General features: G+C 38.2%; 1 protein-coding gene across 2 annotated transcripts; it reads left to right on the forward strand.

Annotated features, from left to right (window-relative positions):
* The first annotated feature begins 1435 nt into the window (after positions 1-1435).
* Positions 1436-21006, forward strand: LOC120769816. Of its 2 annotated transcripts, XM_040097024.1 has the most exons (10): positions 1436-2123; positions 5115-5222; positions 10095-10182; positions 10658-11121; positions 11231-11846; positions 13847-14357; positions 14830-15033; positions 18226-18379; positions 20094-20313; positions 20393-20482. In XM_040097024.1, the coding sequence occupies exons 1-10, from the start codon at positions 1542-1544 to the stop codon at positions 20401-20403; spliced, it is 2958 nt and encodes a 985-aa protein (XP_039952958.1). In that variant the 5' UTR covers positions 1436-1541; the 3' UTR covers positions 20404-20482. The 2 variants fall into 2 exon arrangements, with proteins under 2 accessions (XP_039952958.1, XP_039952957.1); XM_040097023.1 differs by having other exon boundaries at positions 20094-21006.
* The last annotated feature ends 256 nt before the right edge of the window (positions 21007-21262 follow it).

The following is a 21262-nucleotide window of genomic DNA, read 5'->3' on the forward strand; positions in this document are numbered from 1 at the left end:
GAAGTCGCTGGAGAAGAGGCGAGCTTTTTCGCGGATGGGTCCAGAATCGGGACAAAGGTTGAAGAGGGAGTTTTCTGAAAGAGTCTCTTTCAGGCAGAAGTGACTGCTATTAAAGCAGCAGCAGACTTATTGCAATGAATTGTAGCCTCTGACAAGGAAGCGAGCATTCACACCGACTACTTGCACTGGACTTGTGGAGCTTGCGTCAGTTTATCAGGCGTTGATTGAGGTCCTATGTGACCCCGATTTTCTTCTGGCAGCGGTGATAAACTGTTTCGACGGGGTCGGGGTCGAAAGGGAGAAAGCTGTCAGATGAGTAGGGATAGCAGGGCATGCAAAGAAATAACTATTAATGACTGTTAATGGCTCCGCTGAGAATGGCGGTCAGTGCATGTCCGAAGTTAGTTGCGTCCAAAGTCTGGTCGGCCTATTGTTTTATGTCGTCGACGTTGTTAAGGAAGGACCTCTTTATGATCCTAGGAGGCGGTTCCGCTCCAACCAGGTGACTGCAGGAATGATTTCTGCGAAAGCACCAATGTTACCGGATTTGACCCGAATTTTATGCGACATGTTTTTTCGATCTAAGTCCGTTTAGATCGGTAAGTCTTAACTCTTAGGTCATTATGTTCGCAATATTTGGAGTTTTGAGTATCACAATGGACCGGGGTTCTAGGCTATCCAAATGAGGTTCCTGTTGGTAATTTAGAGTATAAGACTTATATGATATAATGCCAACTGGAAAGAGATCGTGCGAATATTAATCGATTTTGATAATTTTTCAGCTAATTTTTATTTGAGTAGCTTTTTGACCTCAAAGAACTGGTGCCTAAGTCAAATTGTTAAACAATTCCATATATCAATGTATTAAACTGTTATTAGGCCTAAAGATATGGTTTTCAGACCAAATTATTACCGGATACATACTACCTATCTTGAACCATATAGAAGCAAACTGCCGCGACTTGAAACTCTTAGGCAATCCCTGCTATTATAGTGTAAACAATTATGGGGAAGGTCCAGGATTATATCATGGTTAGAGTTTGGCAGACAAGAAAAGCCACACGAAGATCGAACTCATCATGTACACCCTGTTCAGCGCGGTTGTATAAGATTCTGAAATGATATATAAAGTCAAACATTTATTCTCCCAAACCGTAAGGCTCTGTCGAATAGTAGCCATCTTCCCAAGTTACTCGATCCTGCAAGTTTTGAGATCTCAGCTAGGCACCTTGACGACTAACACTTGAAATTTAGGTTTGCCACTACTAGCCATCAAATTTTAGTGTTAGAATAAATTTTTGGAGAAAAATGTTTCGAATTCCGAAAAAATAAATAACATTTATTTAAAAACAATTTCGAAAGAAATTAAAAAAATTTATTGTCTTTTTATAATTCTTATACAGTGCTCTAACCAAAATATTAATAAAATTCAAACTGAATTCTCAAACAAAATAAAAAAGTGTAATTAATATTGAACACCGAACAACATCAGCGACAAACATATTCGTGTCGCATCGTGAAAGTGTGACAAATAACAAGCAATGCCTTTCAAATGGAGCCCCCCACAACGTAAGAAACTTACCAAGGGGGGCTCCGAAGCATTGCTCACTTCAAGCTCATCTTTAACGTCAAATACTTCGAATGTAAAAAAGACCACCAACGCAACAAACAACACGCAACAGTACTTTGACGACAATTACTTACAACTGAAGCAACAACAACAACAACACAACTCAGTACCACTAAAACTTGGCAACACGAAATTTGCACTGAAGCGTGCAACATTAACCGATTCTAGTGCCAGCAGCTCAATGCAATCGTTATGCTCAACGAATTCCACAAAACTAGCCGATGTGAAACGTGAAAAGGATGATGAATATGAATTATTGCAGAAAATAGGTCACCATTATAACAATTATCATCACACACATTCTAGTGTGTTTGGACGAGGAGGTAGCAGTACCAGTTCGAATGAGAGCTATAGCGGCAGCAATAGGTTCGGCGGTAGTTCGACGTCGAAACGTGGCAAGAAACAAATGTGGGGTTCCCGTGAACGCGCAGGCATGAGTTTTTTAATTGTTATCGCATTCTTTGCCGTCTTCGGATTGATTGTACTGATGGAGGTGAGTAGAGAAATAGTTTAGAATTGTGTGATGTATTTGTATGAAATAGATTAATAGTAAATTCTCAGGTAATTTTGTGGGTTATTAGGTCTTACTCGTATTCATTCTCTGTTGATTAGATCTCGCACGTCCTGGTTCATACAAATCCCATTGGGAGCACACAATTCTGTTTATTCCGATAATCAAGTGCATTTTTAAGGAAACGCTAGTCGTTGCCACGCATTTTCAGTGCGGTATGAAGACACTAACATCCTTGGTAAGGTTGGAGGTCCATCTAAAATCCGGTTGCAATGCAATTGCACACTCACCGAGGGGCCATTCCGCATGAGTAGGTTGAAGCGAACTCCAATGGCTCTTGCTCCCCGTGGTACCGGAATTAAATATCCAGTCAGACCTCGTAGTCGAAAACACTACCAGGTGAGCTTTCATATTGCTCTTGACTGGTGAACACGGGTTGTTCCCAATACGCATATTACACAAGAAATTCACACAATTCACACAAGAAATTAACCCTAACCTAACGCCTTCGCTGCCTATACAATTCATGCGCATACTACCCTTACTGTTCGGCATTCCGACTTGTGGAGACCACACCGCTAACACCTAAACATCTACATATCTGTCCAGCTAATTCCCATACCACCTAGATATCCCTAATATCCAAGTACATCGAGCGTTCTTCAGTAATATGCACCCAATCCTGGAAGCGTACCAACACAAACAGGCCTATGAAATAGGCTCCCTTATCAGGAAGCTTCAAGAGAGGAACAACACTAGCATTTTTCCACTCGCGTGGAAAGTATCCTTTCCAGACGTATTTATATTAAATGGGCCTTCAGGTATTTCGGAATGAATTTCCATAAGCTTTTGCACATCACTCCTCTCAAACCATAAAGAACTGGGGCCGCTTAAGCCTAAATACGCCAAACTCATACCCCGACTCCCCAACATGTAATGGAGCGACAGGTACCTCTTGTGCTTGAAGTGTCTGTATCTCCAATTTGCGAAAGAACGGACCTAGCTGAACCTCCGCACACTCTTTCCACGACGATAACAGAGTGTCATCGACGCGAAGAGAGGTGATACCCTCCCTCTTACGATCCCGGTAGATCCTGTAGACCTAACCCGGGGATCGTTCCTATTCTCTCTAGCTGGTTGATTCATATGCGTCACGTCTATGTCACTCACGCCCTCAGGCCCATCGAACGTATACTACTCACTCGGCTCGTACACAATGTGGAGGCTATTAGCCACCATCCATTCGATTAATGCCTCGATTCGACTACGGCTGCTGTTCTAGCGGCAATTCCGAAAGCCACGAAAATTGGTTTGGATGCAGGAGGCTAATCTAATCTTCTTAAACCGAAATCGAAAAAAAGATACAAATTGTTATTATAATTTGTTTGTTATGACTCTCTCTTCTATCTAAGCGTTATGGGAAAATATATACATATGTAATAGAAGATATATGATAGCCTTCGGGCTGAGCATGTGCTGAGGAAAACAAAACGTTAGAGCATCTTCTCGACGAATATCAAGACTTCAGTCGTTTGAGAATAGATGTCTACCGTGGCCATAGAAGCTCGCATCAAAAAAATTTTGGGTAGCTTGATAGCAAAAAAAAACTCAAATCGTAAGCTTTGTTAAAAGCTACTTCATAGTTACTCTTGCGGTCAGGATTTTATTTGAATTCCGCTTCCTCAGCCAATCACGCAGCCAATTATTTAATTCCACAGTAAATAAAATAAAGTAGGAAAAACGATCAAAAGATCTTTTTGCAATCTTCTACTACTAGTTTCAGATTTCCCTTTAAAGAAGTTAAAATAAGTATATATTAAATGATTCCGAAAGTATGGTTCGAAACTTGATCAACCTACTAGACATGCATTAAGCAAGTGTTGAGATGACTCTATCTAATACTTTTTCAAATAACTTAGCCACATGTTGCTTAACTGTCCAGTAAAGCTTGCAACTCAACCGCATGAATCTCGATCGGGCAGTGTCCAGTTGGAACTTCTAATAGTTATAGGAGATGAACTCTACTGAGGTCGAAGAGCTCATGAGACCGCTTATGATTTACACTAGACCAGAAGGACTTTGTGATTGCACAGTTGCTTGTATGTAATCAACGCTTGCCGATTTCGCCCGAGGTCAACTATCTAGTAGTGAAACACAAGAAGCCAATAGCCCAGTGCCTCCTACCCGTTTTCAGCTAGTAAGACTGAAGTAACTGACTCAGTAACTAGCAAACTCATCAGCCTTGTAATTTCCCGTAATTTCGCTGTGGCAAACAACTCAAAAATAAGGATGCGTAGATTAAATTGACTTCTGGTTCTTTTCAAAATTACTCAATTTGAGCGATCAAATGCGATAGACCTTAACTATAAGCACGTAGTTTAAGTCTCTCTAAAATAGTCAAGCTCATTCTTGTATTAAAGGAAAAAGACAAATTCTTTTAGGTATTGGTTTTGGTTCGACATAAATTAGGGTTCTCCTGTTTACATTTACTCGACTATCATGAACACCGATTAAAAAGGCCTTATAGATCATGATAAGATTTCCGTAAGATCTGGGTATCATGTTGTTGGGATCATGCTAAAAAACTGTGGAGATTTCAAGTAACCATCAGAGAAACGGTGACCATCAGAAAAGAAAGAGAAAACCCATAGTATATAATTTCATCGAGGCTCTACTCTCTCAAATTATTTAACTCTCACCTAGCTGTTAATTAAGATTTTAGTACGCCGTTATTATTCTAGCATTAGTCACGTGACGTGTCTTTCCTTTACCATATTTCTCATATTTTTATTTAATTAAGTCTTGTTCAAATATTACCACGCTGAAGTTCGAGAAAAAATAGAAAACAAATAAACTAAAACAATATGACATTTTAATTGTAAAATAATGCTGCGATTTTTCGCATATTCTTCTTCTTCTTCTTTTTTATGCAACTTTGCATGCGCGCTCTCGCTGTTGTTTTTGCTGCAAAAGCTGTTCATGATCGACGACCGTTCGCACACCGGGATGATGGCGTTGCGCCATGGCAATAACTTTGGCTCACGTTCGGGTGATTCAATGCCGGATTATGATAATGTGAAGGTAAGTTTTTTGTGTTTTCCCTTTTGTACGCTGTTTAAAAAACCAAAAACAAAAACATATGCCGAGGTAGATAGTAAACGTAAGGGCAACAAGCAGGGCAAAGGATAGTTGGAAATAATAAAAAATAGCCGGGATTAGATATACAAACTGACCGAAGCGTTGGGAAAATTAATATTGCACATTTGTGTGTGTGTTGCTATATACATACGTATGTGTTTGTGTGTATATACATATGTATGTGCCCAAGTCATGTTGGCGGGCTTAAGCACGAACGATGCGGTTCGACAATATTAAAATTCGTTGTAACAACGGTAAAAGTTAAACCTCAAAGAGTTGCAGTGCAGCGAGTTCAAGCTGTTCGTGACCTTTTTTCGTACAGAGTAAATAGCAAAAAGCAATAAAAACAAAAAAAATAAAAAAATGTTAACTTCAGTTGCACCGAATGTATAATATTTTTTACAAACACAGAAATTTCCATACAAGAACATAGTTTTGGTCGGTCAGTTTGTATGGCAGCTATATGCTATAGTTATCCGATCTCAACAATTTTTGCAGAGATTGTACCGTTCTTTACAGCAAGAATTTTATGTAAATTTCGTGAAGATATCTCATGAAATAAAAAAGTTTTCCATAAAAGAATTTGATTTTGTGCGATCAGTTTGTATGACAGCTATTTGCTATAGTTATCGGATCTGAGCAATTTCTTCAAATATGGTACCGCTATCTTAAGCAATATTTTTCTCCAAATTTCATAGAGATATCTCATGAAACAAAAAAGTTTTTCATACAACGACATGATTTTCATTCTTCAAATTGTATGGCAGCTATGTGCTATAGAGGTCCGATTTGAACAATTTCTTTGGAGATTGTATTGCTGTCATGAAGAATGATCCATGTGAAATTTCGTGAAAATATCTCGTCAAATAAAAAAGTTTTCCATACAAGAACTGGTTTTCAAGCGGTTAGTTTGTATGGCAGCTATATGTTATATTGATCGGATATCGGTGGTTCCGACAAACAAACAGCTTCTTAGCAAGACAAGATTGTGTGTCAAATTTGAGATCGATATCTCAAAAAATGAGTGACCCTGTTCCGGGTATAACATCTGCGGTGGGGCTAAGCGCCGCACCGGAGATGAAAATTATGCAAAATCATAATTTAACAACAGTTGCAGACTTTCCCAATGCGTTTTAGTCGCTACACTTTGCTGCTTTTACCGCAAGCGTTTTATTGCCTTTGTTGTTGTTGTGATTTTTATGTCAGCTCCACCTGTTAGTTCAGCCTTTTGCAATCAGTACACTGGCGCGTGGGAAGCAACTGACCCGCAGTGTAGTCTATATACCCACCTGTATGTATATACATATATATATGTATGTATATATAAATATTAACCCTTAATACATACATATTTGTATGTGCATGTATGTCTGTCCGGGCAAATTGTCTGTCTGCGCCTCCCTGTATAGGTAGGTAAAAGTTTTTCTTGCATTAATTTCAACGCTTTGTTGTTTTTGCTTAAACTTTTGGCATTTTTTCGCAGCTTTCTGCTTTTTGGTCGCATTTTGAGACAAATGGATTTGCATTTATTAATAAAAAGTGGCGAATGGCAAAATGTTGAGCCAAGTAAATGCATTTTACAAAGCTGATTTCCTTTTAACCCTTACACTCTCTCTCAATTATGAATTTTATTATGCGACTTTTGCACTACGTAAGGCCTTTATGCGGATCTTTGTGCGAGAGGCAGTGTGTTTCTGTCACCTGACGTTGCAAAAAGTCTGTCTATCGTTTATAATTTGGATACTTAACCCGGTACAATGTGGCATCCTTGCAGTTTCAGTTAAGTACATAATTAATGCAAAATACATACAAAATGCGCACAGCTTGCGGGTATTTGAGATTTAATGCCATAACAAAAACAAGTGAAAATTGCATAAATTCAATTTTATGTTAATCCAAAATGCATGAATCATTTATGACTCATAGTTTGATTTTCAAATTCTCAAAGCGAAAATTTGACCAAGTCTTTTCAAATTTCTCGAAAGAATTATAAAAAATATTTGTGGTCGAAAACTATTGGGTTTATGACTATCTTTGTGCGGTTCTTGTTTTTTCAAAACATAGACGTTTAAAAAAAAAACACAAGAATTATTATTATTCAAAATCTGCCAAAATAAAGCTATAACAGCTTTCCATATTTCTTGCTACTTCTGGTTTCCATCACAAAAGAACTGCTCAGCTTGGTGGCCAAGAATGAATCAAGCCAAGCATTGATGTGATCCATATATTAGCGACGAAGTTCTACATAGACAGAATAAAATTGTAGTCAGAAGAGGCAAAGTCTGGGTTATAAAAAGTGAACCATTTCGGGGTTACCTACTTTTTGAAAAAAAAAACACAAAAATTCAAATTTCATTATCATTTCATCATTATTATTATTCGAAAGAACAATCCTTGGGCTTTTTTTTTGAAGATGATCTATTTCAAATGTTGTCCGCGACTACGTCTCAGATGGTCTATCCCTTGAGTCCAATTGTCGATGACTTGTTCGAGCATTTCGACTGGTGACTGGTTGGATGTCGCACATGTTGTGTTGCTACAAGACCTGAAGATCGAAGCGGGATTGTCCGCATAGACTTTAGACTTTACATATTCCCACATGAAAAAATCGAACGGTGTGATATCACACGATCTTGTAGGCTAATCGACCAGCCCAAAATCCATTGATTAATGCGATGTGTGGGAAGTGGCGCCGTCTTGTTGAAACCAAATTTCGCCGAGATCGCGATCCTCAATTTCAAGCATAAAATATTCGGTTTTCATGGCGCTACAACGGTCGCCAAAGACTGCTACGTTCTCACCGACATCATTTTTGAAGAAATATGAACCGATGATTCCACCTTACAAACTATGCCAAACAATTGTTTTTTTTGGATGAAATAGCAGCTCTTGAATCTCTTCAGATTGCTCATCGTCCCAAATACAGCAATTTTATTTGTTTACGGAAAGGCCCAAAAACAGATTTCAACAAATCTAAAAATTTAATAACATTTCTTAACATAATGCCCTTAACTACCAAAAGTCTTTAATATTGGATCCTTTGGAGCAATGGAAGACGTCCAGTCTCTTACGGTTGAAAAAGTTCGGTTCATTATCATTACTAAGCATTAAACTAGTCTCTAAATATTGAAAGGATCAGAGATAACCGGGTACAACATGGAATCTGAAAATTACGACGATCTTTGCATTGCACTTTAAGCCAGCTGCGAGGAATATTTGTAAACTCGGACTCGTTAACTGTTAACGATAAATAATGTTATATTTAGTATTGATGATTTTTGGAATATCGAATTTTTGGAAACTCTCTGTGATTATTAGTTTTAGAATGCCAGACTACTTGAGTGCTTGTGAGGCAGAGACGGGAAACAGAAAGCAGTCTTAATCAGAGAGATGATCATTCGCTGCAGCGAACTGCAAAGCTGTTGAGCTTAGATGAAAAAGGTCACTTGTATCAGTATCAGGAGACTGGATACGTGTCTTCGTGTTTCGCTGCTGTTTTGTGGCTTACAACTAGATGACCGAGCCGCTTGTCAAACATTAGTATTTGTATGGTCGCAACCCTGTAAACTGAGATTTAAACGCTATTGACACCATATCTTTAACCTTCCAGTTGTACTACATATGTGATACCGTAATCGATCGCCTAAAAGGTTTTTGTTTGTGTTTGAAGAAACTTTAATGATAACCGTAGATGAGTTTTTGACGTTACCTTCTGAAATTGATATCAAAACTGGCAAAAAAAATGCTTAAATTAGTTCAAAAAATAAAAAAACATTTTAAATATTTACCTCTTATTAAAGTTGAAGAGACAATTTTCAAAGTAGTCCTGAATATAATCAACATCTGTGTTAGAGAGTGGAGAGTTTCCTGTGAATATCCCTGAAGGGTTTTTTCTAGAAGAGACGTATTCAACTTTTAACTACTTTGAGTATGAGTTTATATTCGCATCGCCATCAATAATGCTCGACTAGAGATCCAGAAGGATATCAAACCCGAATCGCTGTTATAATGTGCTCTCGACAGACTAAATTAACACTTCACAAGTCCTGTACCCAGTATTCTTGCATCTAAATGGCGCAAAAGCATGGACGATGACAAAGTCGTTACCTGTCGCGAGCAATGTTTATTAATGGATCACATTACTGCATTGGCAACAATAATTTAAAGCAGTCGGATTACATGCGAGCATGGAAATCGGGTGTCATATGAATTGAAGCAAAGGGACGTTGAAAAACGATTTTGCATGTCAGCATTGCCGATTGAGCGCTACCAAGTAATAGTTTTGGCATACGATTGTGACTGGTGTTGAAGAATGGATCCATTTTGGAAACTCTCAAGCAAAAAATCATATGTAAAACCTGGCCACATAGAAAAAATTAACGGCAAAGCCGAATATCCATGACACTTAGGTAATGCCATGTATTTGGTGGAATCAAAAGAAGATACTGAATTATGAGTTTCTATAACGGTTGATCTACATAAGTAGAGGTACTTTTTTCAACAGCTTTTTTTGACATATTAAAAAAAATATAGCCTCGGTCAACCTTTAAAATAAATAATCTTTAAAAAAATAGCAAAGAATGTTTTTTCGAATGGTAATAAATATTACTCAATAAATTTAAAGTTTCAGTGGTTTTTCTTTAAAAAAGTTGGTAACCTCGAGTTGGATCGCAAATTTTTGGAAATTTGTGTTAATGAAGTAAAAAATTTCGCTCCCACTTTATAAAATATTATTCACGTTCGTAGATTACTCTTCATGCTTCCATTATCAGTTATTATATTACAATTATTTTCTCTTTTTTCTCTTATTTGCAGGATGACTACGATTTACTAGATGAAAATCTACTGACCGATAGTAAATTAGGATTTGTACAGTTTCGTGATAATAAATTAAAAATTCAAGGTGAGTAAATAATTGAAAATCGAAAATAATCAATGTACGGCCAAATATTTGCACAAAAGATAACAGACAAAGCGAGACAAAGTAAGGTTAGGTGTGAGGAAATCGAAAAAAAACAATGCATTCAATTATTTTAAGGACCATACATGCTAAGGTTGGGCGAGAGACTACCGAATAGGCAGAGAGAACACCCTAAATAGATGGGCATGTCTGTGTCTTGCACATGAAAGCAAGTAATCCACTCATTGTATAAACGGAAATTGCGCATTTCGGTCACATTTCTAATTGCCCCCAATGGCAGGCGGCTTTCGAAGAGCGATGCATGTCTGCAGATAAAATGTAGCCTCCAGTCAATTCAATAAAATTGCATGAGCCCTTAGAATTATAACTGCCAACCCTACCGTCTGTCGCGGCCGTACAAATATTTGGTTTTACAATTCATTTCTTCCACCATTCATTCATTCATTTATTTGTACAGACGCTGATGGCGATGGAAATGGACGTGTGGCCGGCGCACTACTCAATGCCGGCAGTGTCTTGGCCCAGCCACAACGCGGTGCGGCCAACGCTGATGGTGTTAGTGCGGTGGGAGCTGCACGACCAGCCGGCATGGGTACACCCATTATACCCTGGGGTAAAATATTACCCGCCAAAGTGGAGGAGACATTGCCACACTTTCCGATTGGCGTGCAGCCAAATGATGGCGCTTGGCAAGTTGTCAACGGCACACGCTTCAAGTTCTTCGTCTTTTCGGCCTATTATGATCGACGTGATGGCGCGAAATTGGTGCGCGTCATAGGCGCGACCAAGACACGTACACCGGAGCGGGTGTGGTGTCGCTTTTGGTATCCACAGCAGACGCAGCAGCAACAGTCACAGCAACAACAGCAGCCACAGCATACGTCGTCGTATACATCGGCGACTGTGATGGCGCGCGTGAAGGTTAGTGTTGGTCCCTTGCAATACCACTAATGTCCATTTCACTGCACATAATCGAACCGCCTTTTAACTGTTCTTACTCTTTACCTAACTCCCTTTCTCCTCGTACCAGGTTATACGCGAAAATTGGAACCTCAAATACAGCGCCGTCTTTGTGCTCTGTCCGGTGCGACCCGCCGAGCTGGAAGTGCCGCATTATGTAAGCATTGTGGCACGTTTACGCGCCCCACCGGGTAATCTCCTACAATTGCGCAACACCGATTGGGATCCTGACTTTGCGCATCTCCGCAAACTACCGGTCGCTGCGGCGAATAGCAGCGTCAGTGCTGCGCAAACTAATGCATCCGCGGCACAGCATTTGCGTCAACGCCAACAACCACAATATCATCGGCCTGTTACAATGTCACCGGCGGCCGGTGCACAATATTTGCCATTCGGTTTGCCCACCGATGAACAGATACCGGATAAAATCGCTGTCTGCGTGAAACCCTTCCATTTCAATTATGATCAGGCATTGTATCTAATGGAATTTCTGGAGTTCTACGCTCTCATGGGTGTTGCTCATTTCACATTCTACAATCACACTTTGGGTCCGCACGCCACTTGCGTGCTGCAACACTACATTGACGGCGATATACCGAACACTTCGACAGCATGGGATGTGGATTTGGCGGAAGTGATGGGCAAAGGTGTTACACTAATGGGACACGATGCAGCTAAAGTGGACGGTAAGTTCATTGTCAAGCATTTAATAGTTTTGACGTCACGTCGACGTACAGTAATACCTTATAATAAGTATAAGAAATAATGGGTTTAGAGAAAGATGAAGCCCGATTGAATACGAGTATTGCTCGGAGTAATCTTAATTAACTTTACGTTTTCCCCTAACTTATCTTCCAATATTTGAAGATATTGAAATGGAGTCTTATGCAGACTTCAGTTAGTTTTGGAAAATATTGTACACTAAAGACTAAATTAATCCAACTTCTTCTGCTTTTTTACTGGCGTAGAAACCGCTAACGCGGTAATAGCCATGTTAGCAGCAGCGCGTCAATCGTTTTTTCTTTTCGCTGTTTGGTGCCAATTGAAGATTAAAAGTGTAGACAGGTTTTTCTTCACCTGGTGTTCCCCTCGTCCTCTTTCTCTACTTTCTCCAAAATATAGAACACCTTCAAAGCTGGAGTGTTCTCTTTCATCCGGACAACATAATCTAGCCAGCGCAACCCAGGCTCTCGATTCGCTGAACTATGTGAATGTCGCCGTATATCTCGTACATCTCGTATGCAGGGTCTGGCACTCGAAAAGCCATAAATTCGGTTTGTAAAATTATTTTTATTTATTTTAATGTACAAAATGTGTGAAAATAATTATAAATAAAGGACCAATTCACTTTTGCTCGATATGACCACCTTTTGCCTTAACTATGGCTTTGAGACGGTCAAAAAACGAATCGCAAGCTGCCCGAATGTGACTTGCCGGTATTTTGGCCCACTCACGGACAATGGCTTTCTTGAGCATCTCGATAATGGCCCAGAGAGAATAATCCATTGGTTTCTCATCTGGTGAATTCGAGACTTTGTTTTTCAGCCATTCTTGGTTCACTCGCGCTTTGTGAGACGGTGCTGAGTCTTGTCGAAACGTCCATGGTTTGCGACAGAAATGTTTGTTTGCCCACGGCTTCAAAGCAGCCTCCAGAACACTTTCCCGATTATCCCGGGTTATCTTCCGATTTCATTAATTTTTACAGTAGCAATAGTGGTTCTAAAGGGATTTGTCGTGTCCAAATTGGTTGTTGAAGCTTCAGTGGTTTAGGAGTTTGTCAGACTGCTATGAGGGTGTGTGGGAGTATTCTGAGGTACTCAACCTTTCCCTCCTTCTCACTCTCTATCTTTGATCGACTGAGAAACGAGATAACTTCCACGTCGAACTGCAAAGTAAGAGAGTGACTCGTACGGTTGTTGGTGTAAAAATATAAATATTCTATGACAGGTAGTGCTACTTGTCTAAACGTCGCTATGGCAAAAGTTAGATTTGTACACTCTAAATTTTAGAGTTTTAGAGTCTAAAACGTGAACCGTGTCTAAGTAACTTTACAATAAACAATGCATAGGAATGTAGGCGTCGAGGATGATCTGACTGGTTCGTACGCCTGAACAACGTTTATAAGTCGTTCAACTTTATTACGAAAACTCACATGCTGTAAAGAATGCAGCGTAGAAAATATAGCAGCCGTAGAGTGTACATGTAGATCGTGGAGAGCCGCTTCGGCGCCGTTCGGAGCATGACGTAAGGAACGACTTGGCGCAAGATTATTTCACGTTTTGGGCCAGTCGATTGGCCCTCAAAGATCGTGTGATATCACACCATTAAATTTTTTTTATGGGGATACGTAAAGTTTAAAGCCGATGCGGCCAATCGCGCTTCGATTCAGGCCTTGGAGCAAAATTGTTGTTATTCTCTCAATGTCGCTGACTTTTTCTTAAAGAAGCTTACTAGAAACTACTAGTTTCAAAAGTCTACGTTATTATCACCTTAATTAAAAACAAAAATATCTAAAGAATTTTTGGTTCAGCAAAAATAAATACATAATTTTGAAAAATGCTGGGCTTTATACTAAAATTCGGTTACTCTCGAGTATTTCAAACCCTTTACTTTCGTCTTAAATTCCGCCACTTTATTTACCTTTTCTTTTCATGCTTCGCATTTCTTTCAATTATAATCGACACAGCTGTGCTTAGTGGTTACTATAATCTTAATAGCAACAACAATTACAACAAAGACAACGATGGCAACAATTTTAACCGCAAAATCAACAATAAGAGAGAGCATGCTGGCAATCAAACGGGTGTGGCAAATTCAGAAACGACACAACAAACACAAAAACAACAAACAATAGCAACAACGCTTGAAAGAGAAGTAACCGGTGCATTACAACCACCACCACCACCGCCACCAGCACCAGCAGAAGCACAGCAGCAACAGCAGGCAAAACCACCGTTACAAACAACATTGCCACCGGTGAAGCGTTATAAAAGTACACAGTACGCAAAGCCGACAATTAATATTCTGCCATGGAATTTGCGTATGCGTTCGCAAAAGGAAATACGCACCGAGGGGCTTTTTGCGGCACTCAACGATTGCCTCTATCGTACAATGCATCGCTACCGATATTTAGCGATGGTGGATTTGGATGAATTCATTGTGCCGCGCCACAACGACACGCTCAACGAATTAATTAAGTAAGTAACGGCACACAGAGTGGCACGAACCCATACATACACATGCATAGATAACTACATCGAAAGGTGTCAGGAGGCGGTGTCAGGCAGCAGGCGAAAGCAATTGGTAAAGCAGCTGAGGCCGTGCTGCACAAGCAGTCACACCATTGCATACTTTTGTGCGCGCAAGTGTGTGCGGCGCCTATATGTCGGCAACACTGTTGCGCTGCTATTGATGTTGCCGCCAGTAGCTGTCTTTAAACACACAGTTAGCCCTACAAATAGACAGTCTCTTAACATTAACATAATATCCGCACTAATTGCTTTCAGCTGCCTGCCTTGCAGCTTAACCTCAACACAATCGTTCGCTCACTTATCTGCATTATATAGTGTGCTCAGCTTGTGTCTGGTACACAGTTTCTCATGTTTCATGCCTTATCTTATCTCCTCTTGTCTTGTTTTGTCTTGTATTATTTACTTTGCTGTTGTTTAGCTCCCTTAATCATCGCTTCCGTTATCGCAATCTCGGCGCTTACTCCTTTCAAAATGCCTTCTTCTATCTACAATTCCCCGATGATCCACTGGTGACACTGGCACACTCACAACCGCAGCAACAGCACAGTCGGGAGCAACAGCCGTACGCGCACACAAACCCAGGCTTACGCGCCTCATTGGTGACACAACGAAAGACACGCAGGTGAGCCGAAAGCTTTCAATTTGTATGTATTTGTGTATATAATTAAAATTTCATTGAACATATTAATTAAGTAGCTTGGGGGTTTAAAAAGGATTGTAGTAAAATATCTTACAGTAAGTGTTTAATATTATGGTTGCTGTTAAGGCATGTGATTTGCGGGGGTCGTCGCTGATTGATATTGAAAGAGGGTTTGAATTTGAGATTCAAAAGCAAAAATAAAGCAGTTAATCTATATCAGTCAGAAAATTAAATATAACATATAGCTCCAAAAGTTTTAAAGGCAACTCAGGCGTGGTTTCGGGTAGGCAATTCAAAGGAAACACAGGAAAAGCATTAATTTTGGCTGCACGGAGCTGTAATCCAAGCAAGCAGTCGATTTTATTCGAACAATTTTGTATGACAGGTACTATATGTCATAGTGGGCTGAACTAACTGGTTTAGTGATCTAGTTTGGTGATTGTAGTATTATCTTGGAGAATAATCCATGCCAAATTTTATAAAGATATCTTGTCAACTACAAAAGTTTTTCACCAACGAACTAGATTTTGATCGGTCGATTATACATACATATGTATGTCAGCTATATTGTATTGTGGTTCGATCTGAACAATTTTCATGGAGATTCATACCAAATATCACGAAAATATCGAGCTAAATAAAATCACCCGACACGGACGAGATCCCAGCAAAAATCCTGAAAATAATCAGTACTCATCAGCAGTACCTGAATATAATATTACCTGAACCCTGGCAAAAGCAACGGCTGGTGCCAATCAGTACGGGGCAAGGAAATCCCAACTTGCCATCAACATACCATCCACTACGCATGTTTGACATAGCGGGAAAGCTCTATGAAAGGCTACTTGAACGCAAACTCGAAGCGGCTATCAACGAAGGTGGAGGACTCTCCCCTAAACATCAGCTTTAGACCAGTCAAATCAACTCTAGGAGCTATAAAATGCGTCATTAAAAATGTGGAAGCCTCACGGCATAGATGGCATAAAAACAAAAGAATAGTGTTGCTGGCGACTTTAGATGTCCAAAACGCCTTCAACTGCACTATATGGGTGGATACGATCGACGCGCTGAAAAAGCTGTAAAATCTCCGATTACCGGCAACTCGGCTGCGGCGCGGAGTTACCTGAATAGCAGAAAACCGCTGTACCAAACTAGATAGGGATCACGACAGATAGCGATCACGTTAGGCGCAGCACAAGGATCTATTTCAAGATCAGACTTGTGGAGTATCAGCTACGACGCTATACTAAATGCCAGACGAAAAAAACTGAATTGGCTACGCGGAAGACTTTTCAGAAGCTCAAAGAAAGCTTAATCAGGTCATGATACGGACGCAAGCGTGGCTCGATTTACACAACCTCCAGCTCGCCACGGAAAAGAGAGAGCTACTGCACAAATAAGCACATATCCCTCGAAATACATAAGTATGCAAACGACTACGAATGTTCTTAGGACACAAAAAGCAACAAACCAGCTAGGCGTAAGACTGGACCACAGACTAGTCTTCTGGTTACAAATCCAGCACGCTGCAGAAAAGACAGCGCAAATCACCTTCAACATAGCAGACTAATGGCCAACTTTGGCTGCTCCTGAGAAAGCTTCTAATGTCGACGACAATCAGCTTCCTATTATAAGGAGCTGAGATCTGGGCAGATGTGCTTAAAAAGAAAACCGGCGTAAGGTAGTGACCAGAGTGCACCACACCACAATCCTCAGAGTTGCTTCAGCCTACCGAACAGTGTCAGCCGATGCAATTTTAATTATAAGCGGTATTGCCCCATTTGATCTTGTGGCATACAAAGTGGAATGTGGAAGCTAAAGAAAACATACGAAAATAACAAGAGCGCAATAGAGCAAATGAAGAAAGATGCAATAACAACATTGCAACGAAAATGGGAGAATGAGAGTCGCGGCAGATGGACGGCCAGACTAATAAAAGACCTAAACTATGGAGAAGCCGAATATTTGGAGAAGTTGACTTCTACACAACAAGTTCCTCCAGAAAATAAAAAAAAGTCGAAGAGCCGTCATACCTTTCCAACGACACGACAAAAGACGATGGTGAACACATATTCTTTGAATGTGTGCGATGGCAACGAGAACGCACCACTGTAGAAGATCGGCTTGGCCCAATAAATGCGGACAATTTAAATGGCGTCATGCTAAAGAGTGAAGCAAACTGGGGGATCCTCCAAAAATTCGCAGCAGTTTATCGGCCGAAATTAGCGGCTAATTGGAAAAAATAAATGTGCGCAAGATTTCAGATCGTTATTTCAAAAACTCAGAGACTACTTCACAATTATATAGACAGACGAGCAAACACGGCTAAATCGGCTCTGCACATCATGTTAAATATTTTGTGTATACATTTCGATCCAGTCCGGTGACCAAACAACCATACAGGATTAGACCCTTCCGATATTTCAATGTCAAAGTAAGACAAATTTCAGTGTCCATCAAGCTAAGTGTGTTAGATTACGGGACTGACGCACGAGACAGCCAAAGGCTAGTGCCAAATTCTTAGGTTTGTTAAACAGTGCTCACCGAGCTAACGTGAACCCAGCTTGTATAATAGTCCATCAAAGACAAAGACATTAAGTGACTGGGTTTAGAAAATAAGATAAGAAATGTCGGGCGCCACTTTTTGCAATTTTGAAGTATTCGTCCGTCTACTTAGACTCAATAAACTTTCTTGAGAGAAATATCTCTCAACTAAAGAAGATTTTATATATTTTACTAAGTTGTATCCACCTCATCGGACGCAATACCGTATAAAAGTATTTGCAATGCTGAAAAAGTCTGCAAACCAAGTCTGCCAAGGTCTTTCAGCTTTTACTACGAACTTAAGTTTTTTCTTGGGTCTAAACTGAAAATCTGCTTTTAGCTTCCACTATTTCGGCATCAGTTGTTCAGCTTTGGAGAGAATTGGGTGGTATGACTTAGCAATTTTTTGCGAATAGCGACATTTTTTAAAATTACCATAACATTAGACGGCTCATTTCCACGATATTCGAAAAATAATGCTCTACAGTTATAAAGTTGAAGAAGTAAAGATAGGTTTAGAATATCAAGGTAACTAAAGGCAACTGGATACTTGATATTTGGGTCTTGGTACCATATACGTATCCATTAACCCTTTTTATTAAACTCTGCCTTATTTTCCTCCATTTTCAGACGGCTCAAACTTCATCCTCAAAAGCAACGTTCTAAATATATTTGTAAGCCAGAGTCGGTTATCGAAGCTGGCAACCACTTCGTTTGGGAATTTTCGCCAGCAAAAGGATCGCTAAATGTACCACCAACAGACGGTATATTGCAACATTATCGTGTAAGTAGAAATTTTACGTGCTACTTAGTTTCCATATTTAAATAGGATTTCAAGAGCTTTCAACTTAGATAAAGCTAATGGGAAAATAAAAATGATGAGAATATACTAAAAAAATTTAAAAGTATAAGACAACTTTAGGTTCAATCTATTTGTAGGCAGGGGATCCATTTTATTTTTAGACAAGGGTTGCCACATGTTCATAAATGTCAATAAGTTTTTTGATTAGCTTGAAAATATCACCTTTTGGCATTAAACTAGTGAAAATGAAATAAGCAGAAAATAATTTGCACTTTTGGAAAATGTTGCCACCTGCTTAAAAAACTGTATGCAAGTAAAGTGATGAAATAAGTAAAATATACTACAGCTTGTTTTATAAGCTTAAATATAATAAATAAATACTTAAAAAGTTTAAAAAAATTTTTTTGACCAGTGTAGCCATATACATATTTAAGAATAATATTAAAATTTACATAGTTTGTTAAAATAAATAATATTTTACAACATCAACATAAATTTATACGGGCTTAGGTAATAGTTTTACGAAGCAAACGTTTGACCAGAGTTACCACATATCTAAGGTTGCCACCTGTTTAAAAATTGTATGCAAGTAAAGTGATCAAGTAAATAAAATATTACAACGTTAACATGATTTAAAGTAGGTTTAAAAAATATTTTTTGGAAATAAAGTTTTGACTAAGGTTGCCATATTTTTAAGAATTTAATTAAAATTTATATAATTTGGTAAAATAAATAATATATTACAACGTGAACATGAATTTTTACGGGTTTAAAAAACATATGTGGGTAATAAATTTTTGACCAGGGTTACCGTATCTTTATTAAAAATTTATGATATCAAATAATCGAAAAATATTACAAAATCAACATAAATATATACATACATATATGGTCTTTAGAAATGTTTTTGAGAAATAATGACAAGGTTACAATATAATGAAAAATTCGTTTAAATTTTTGGAAATAATGACAAGGTTACCATATATTTAAGAATTTATTTAAATTTATATATTTTAATATTAAGGATTAAAAGGAATACTGACAATTAATTTAATGAAAATTAGGTAAACTTACAATTAAACGCACGTTTGAAAAAGGTTGCCACCTGAAAAAAAAACAAAAAAAGTTAATTCAAACATTTAGTAAAATAATATAACAAGTACATATGTATGTATATCTAAACAGGCTTAAGAAATATTTTTGATAAATAAATTTTAGACCAGGGTTGCCATATAATAAAGTATTTAATTAAAATTGGTAAAATAAATGTATTCGCACATTATGGGTATCAATGAGCTTAGGTTTCGGGCCGGTAGAAAATTTCTGACGATAATATATTAGAGTAGGGTTACCATATATTTACATTTTTAATTTAAATTTATAAAATTAAAAATTTTTCACAAAAATGGTTAACGAAAGAGGATTAAAAAAGCTTGCAAATGAAAATATTTTTAATTTTTGTAATTTTTTTTAAATATTTTTAGGAGTGTTACCAGATATTATTTTCTTTTACTGAATTATATTATTATTAGTTAACATATACAACAAAACCTAAATATTAAAAACACTGCCCAAAAATTATATTCTACCGACGACGACATAAATATAATATACCTACATCAAATATACCAATAATACCGCAACTACTTAAAACCCTAACTTATTGTTTCTCCCTACAACCACCATAACTTGCTAGGTCTGCGAATTTGGCGGCAACGATTGCATTAAAACACCCTCGGTGGTGGATCGTACGGCTACCAAGTACGTCAATCGTTTGGTGGAACGAGTTGAGCTGGTTTACAAGCATTTGAAGCAACGTTGCGATCTGCCGCCACTACCGAACGAACCACCTGCGGAACAGCAACAACAACCACAATCACAACAACAACAACGAAAGCAGCAATCACAAAGTACAGGTGAGTTGTTTAAGGCAGACGTGAGCGCTAAAGGTTTAGATAGTAAAACGAACAATAATAACAATAATAATAACAACAGTCATGGCGTAAGTAAGAAACGCGCAGCGCATCAAAGCGATGACGAGCGTATAAAAACATTAGCCAATGTCAAATCGAAACGTGACAACGATCGTGAAAATAACAGTAATTTTAGAAACAGCGGAACAACGATACACAAAACAGCAGCGTTAAATAATCTCAACAGCATCGATCCGACGCCCAGTGCCGTACAAATGGAGTACAAAGTGAAGCGAAAGAAACGCAAAGTTGTTGTCTTCGAGCAGGACGAAGACGGTTTGCCGATAGCGCGGCTCGAGTATGTGGATGAATAAAGCGGGGGCGAAGCATAGCACAAATTTTATGGAGCAAATTGGTTGTTTTTAAATGAGCAAAAAAATAAATTGTGAAACACAGGGTGGTATATATAAAGCAAAAATAATTTATTTTAATCAAATTTAAATTGGCGCCTGTTAAAAGTTTTAGCGCTTAAGAGTAACGCTGAGAGTTTGCAATTAGTTTTTTAAGGCAATATAGCGCAACTAGTACTTAAGTCTTATTAATCAATTTATTTTTAAGAAAAGTACAATATATTAGATTTTATATTGAAATTTATTTAGAAATACAGAGAAATTTAATTGCAGCAGGAAAATATGTAGGGTAAGTTGAAATAATTTTTGGAATTATCTACTTTTATTTTTTTGCAACAAAAATTATGTTAATTTAGATTTGTTTTATTTTTTTTTTTTAATTTTATTACTTGTTTATTTATTATTTTCATTTTTTTATTTATATTTTTTCAATTAAATTTATTTGTTTTTATCTTAAACTATTTTTATTTATTTATTTAATCTATTTCACAATAATTTTTCTTTCAAAACACATTATTTATGAAATTTTCTCGAATTATTAA

Source organism: Bactrocera tryoni, chromosome 2 (assembly GCF_016617805.1).
Source record: "Bactrocera tryoni isolate S06 chromosome 2, CSIRO_BtryS06_freeze2, whole genome shotgun sequence".
Lineage (NCBI taxonomy): Eukaryota > Metazoa > Arthropoda > Insecta > Diptera > Tephritidae > Bactrocera > Bactrocera tryoni.

What these genes read in the sequence shown, in the direction of transcription:
- LOC120769816 (XM_040097023.1), top strand. Translation starts at nt 1,542, where the DNA reads ATGCCTTTCAAATGGAGCCCCCCACAACGTAAGAAACTTACCAAGGGG. An exon ending in GATTGATTGTACTGATGGAG is followed by an intron (nt 2,124 to 5,114) that starts GTGAGTAGAGAA and finishes TTGCTGCAAAAG; the next exon opens with CTGTTCATGATCGACGACCG. An exon ending in ACGCTCAACGAATTAATTAA is followed by an intron (nt 14,358 to 14,829) that starts GTAAGTAACGGC and finishes GCTGTTGTTTAG; the next exon opens with CTCCCTTAATCATCGCTTCC.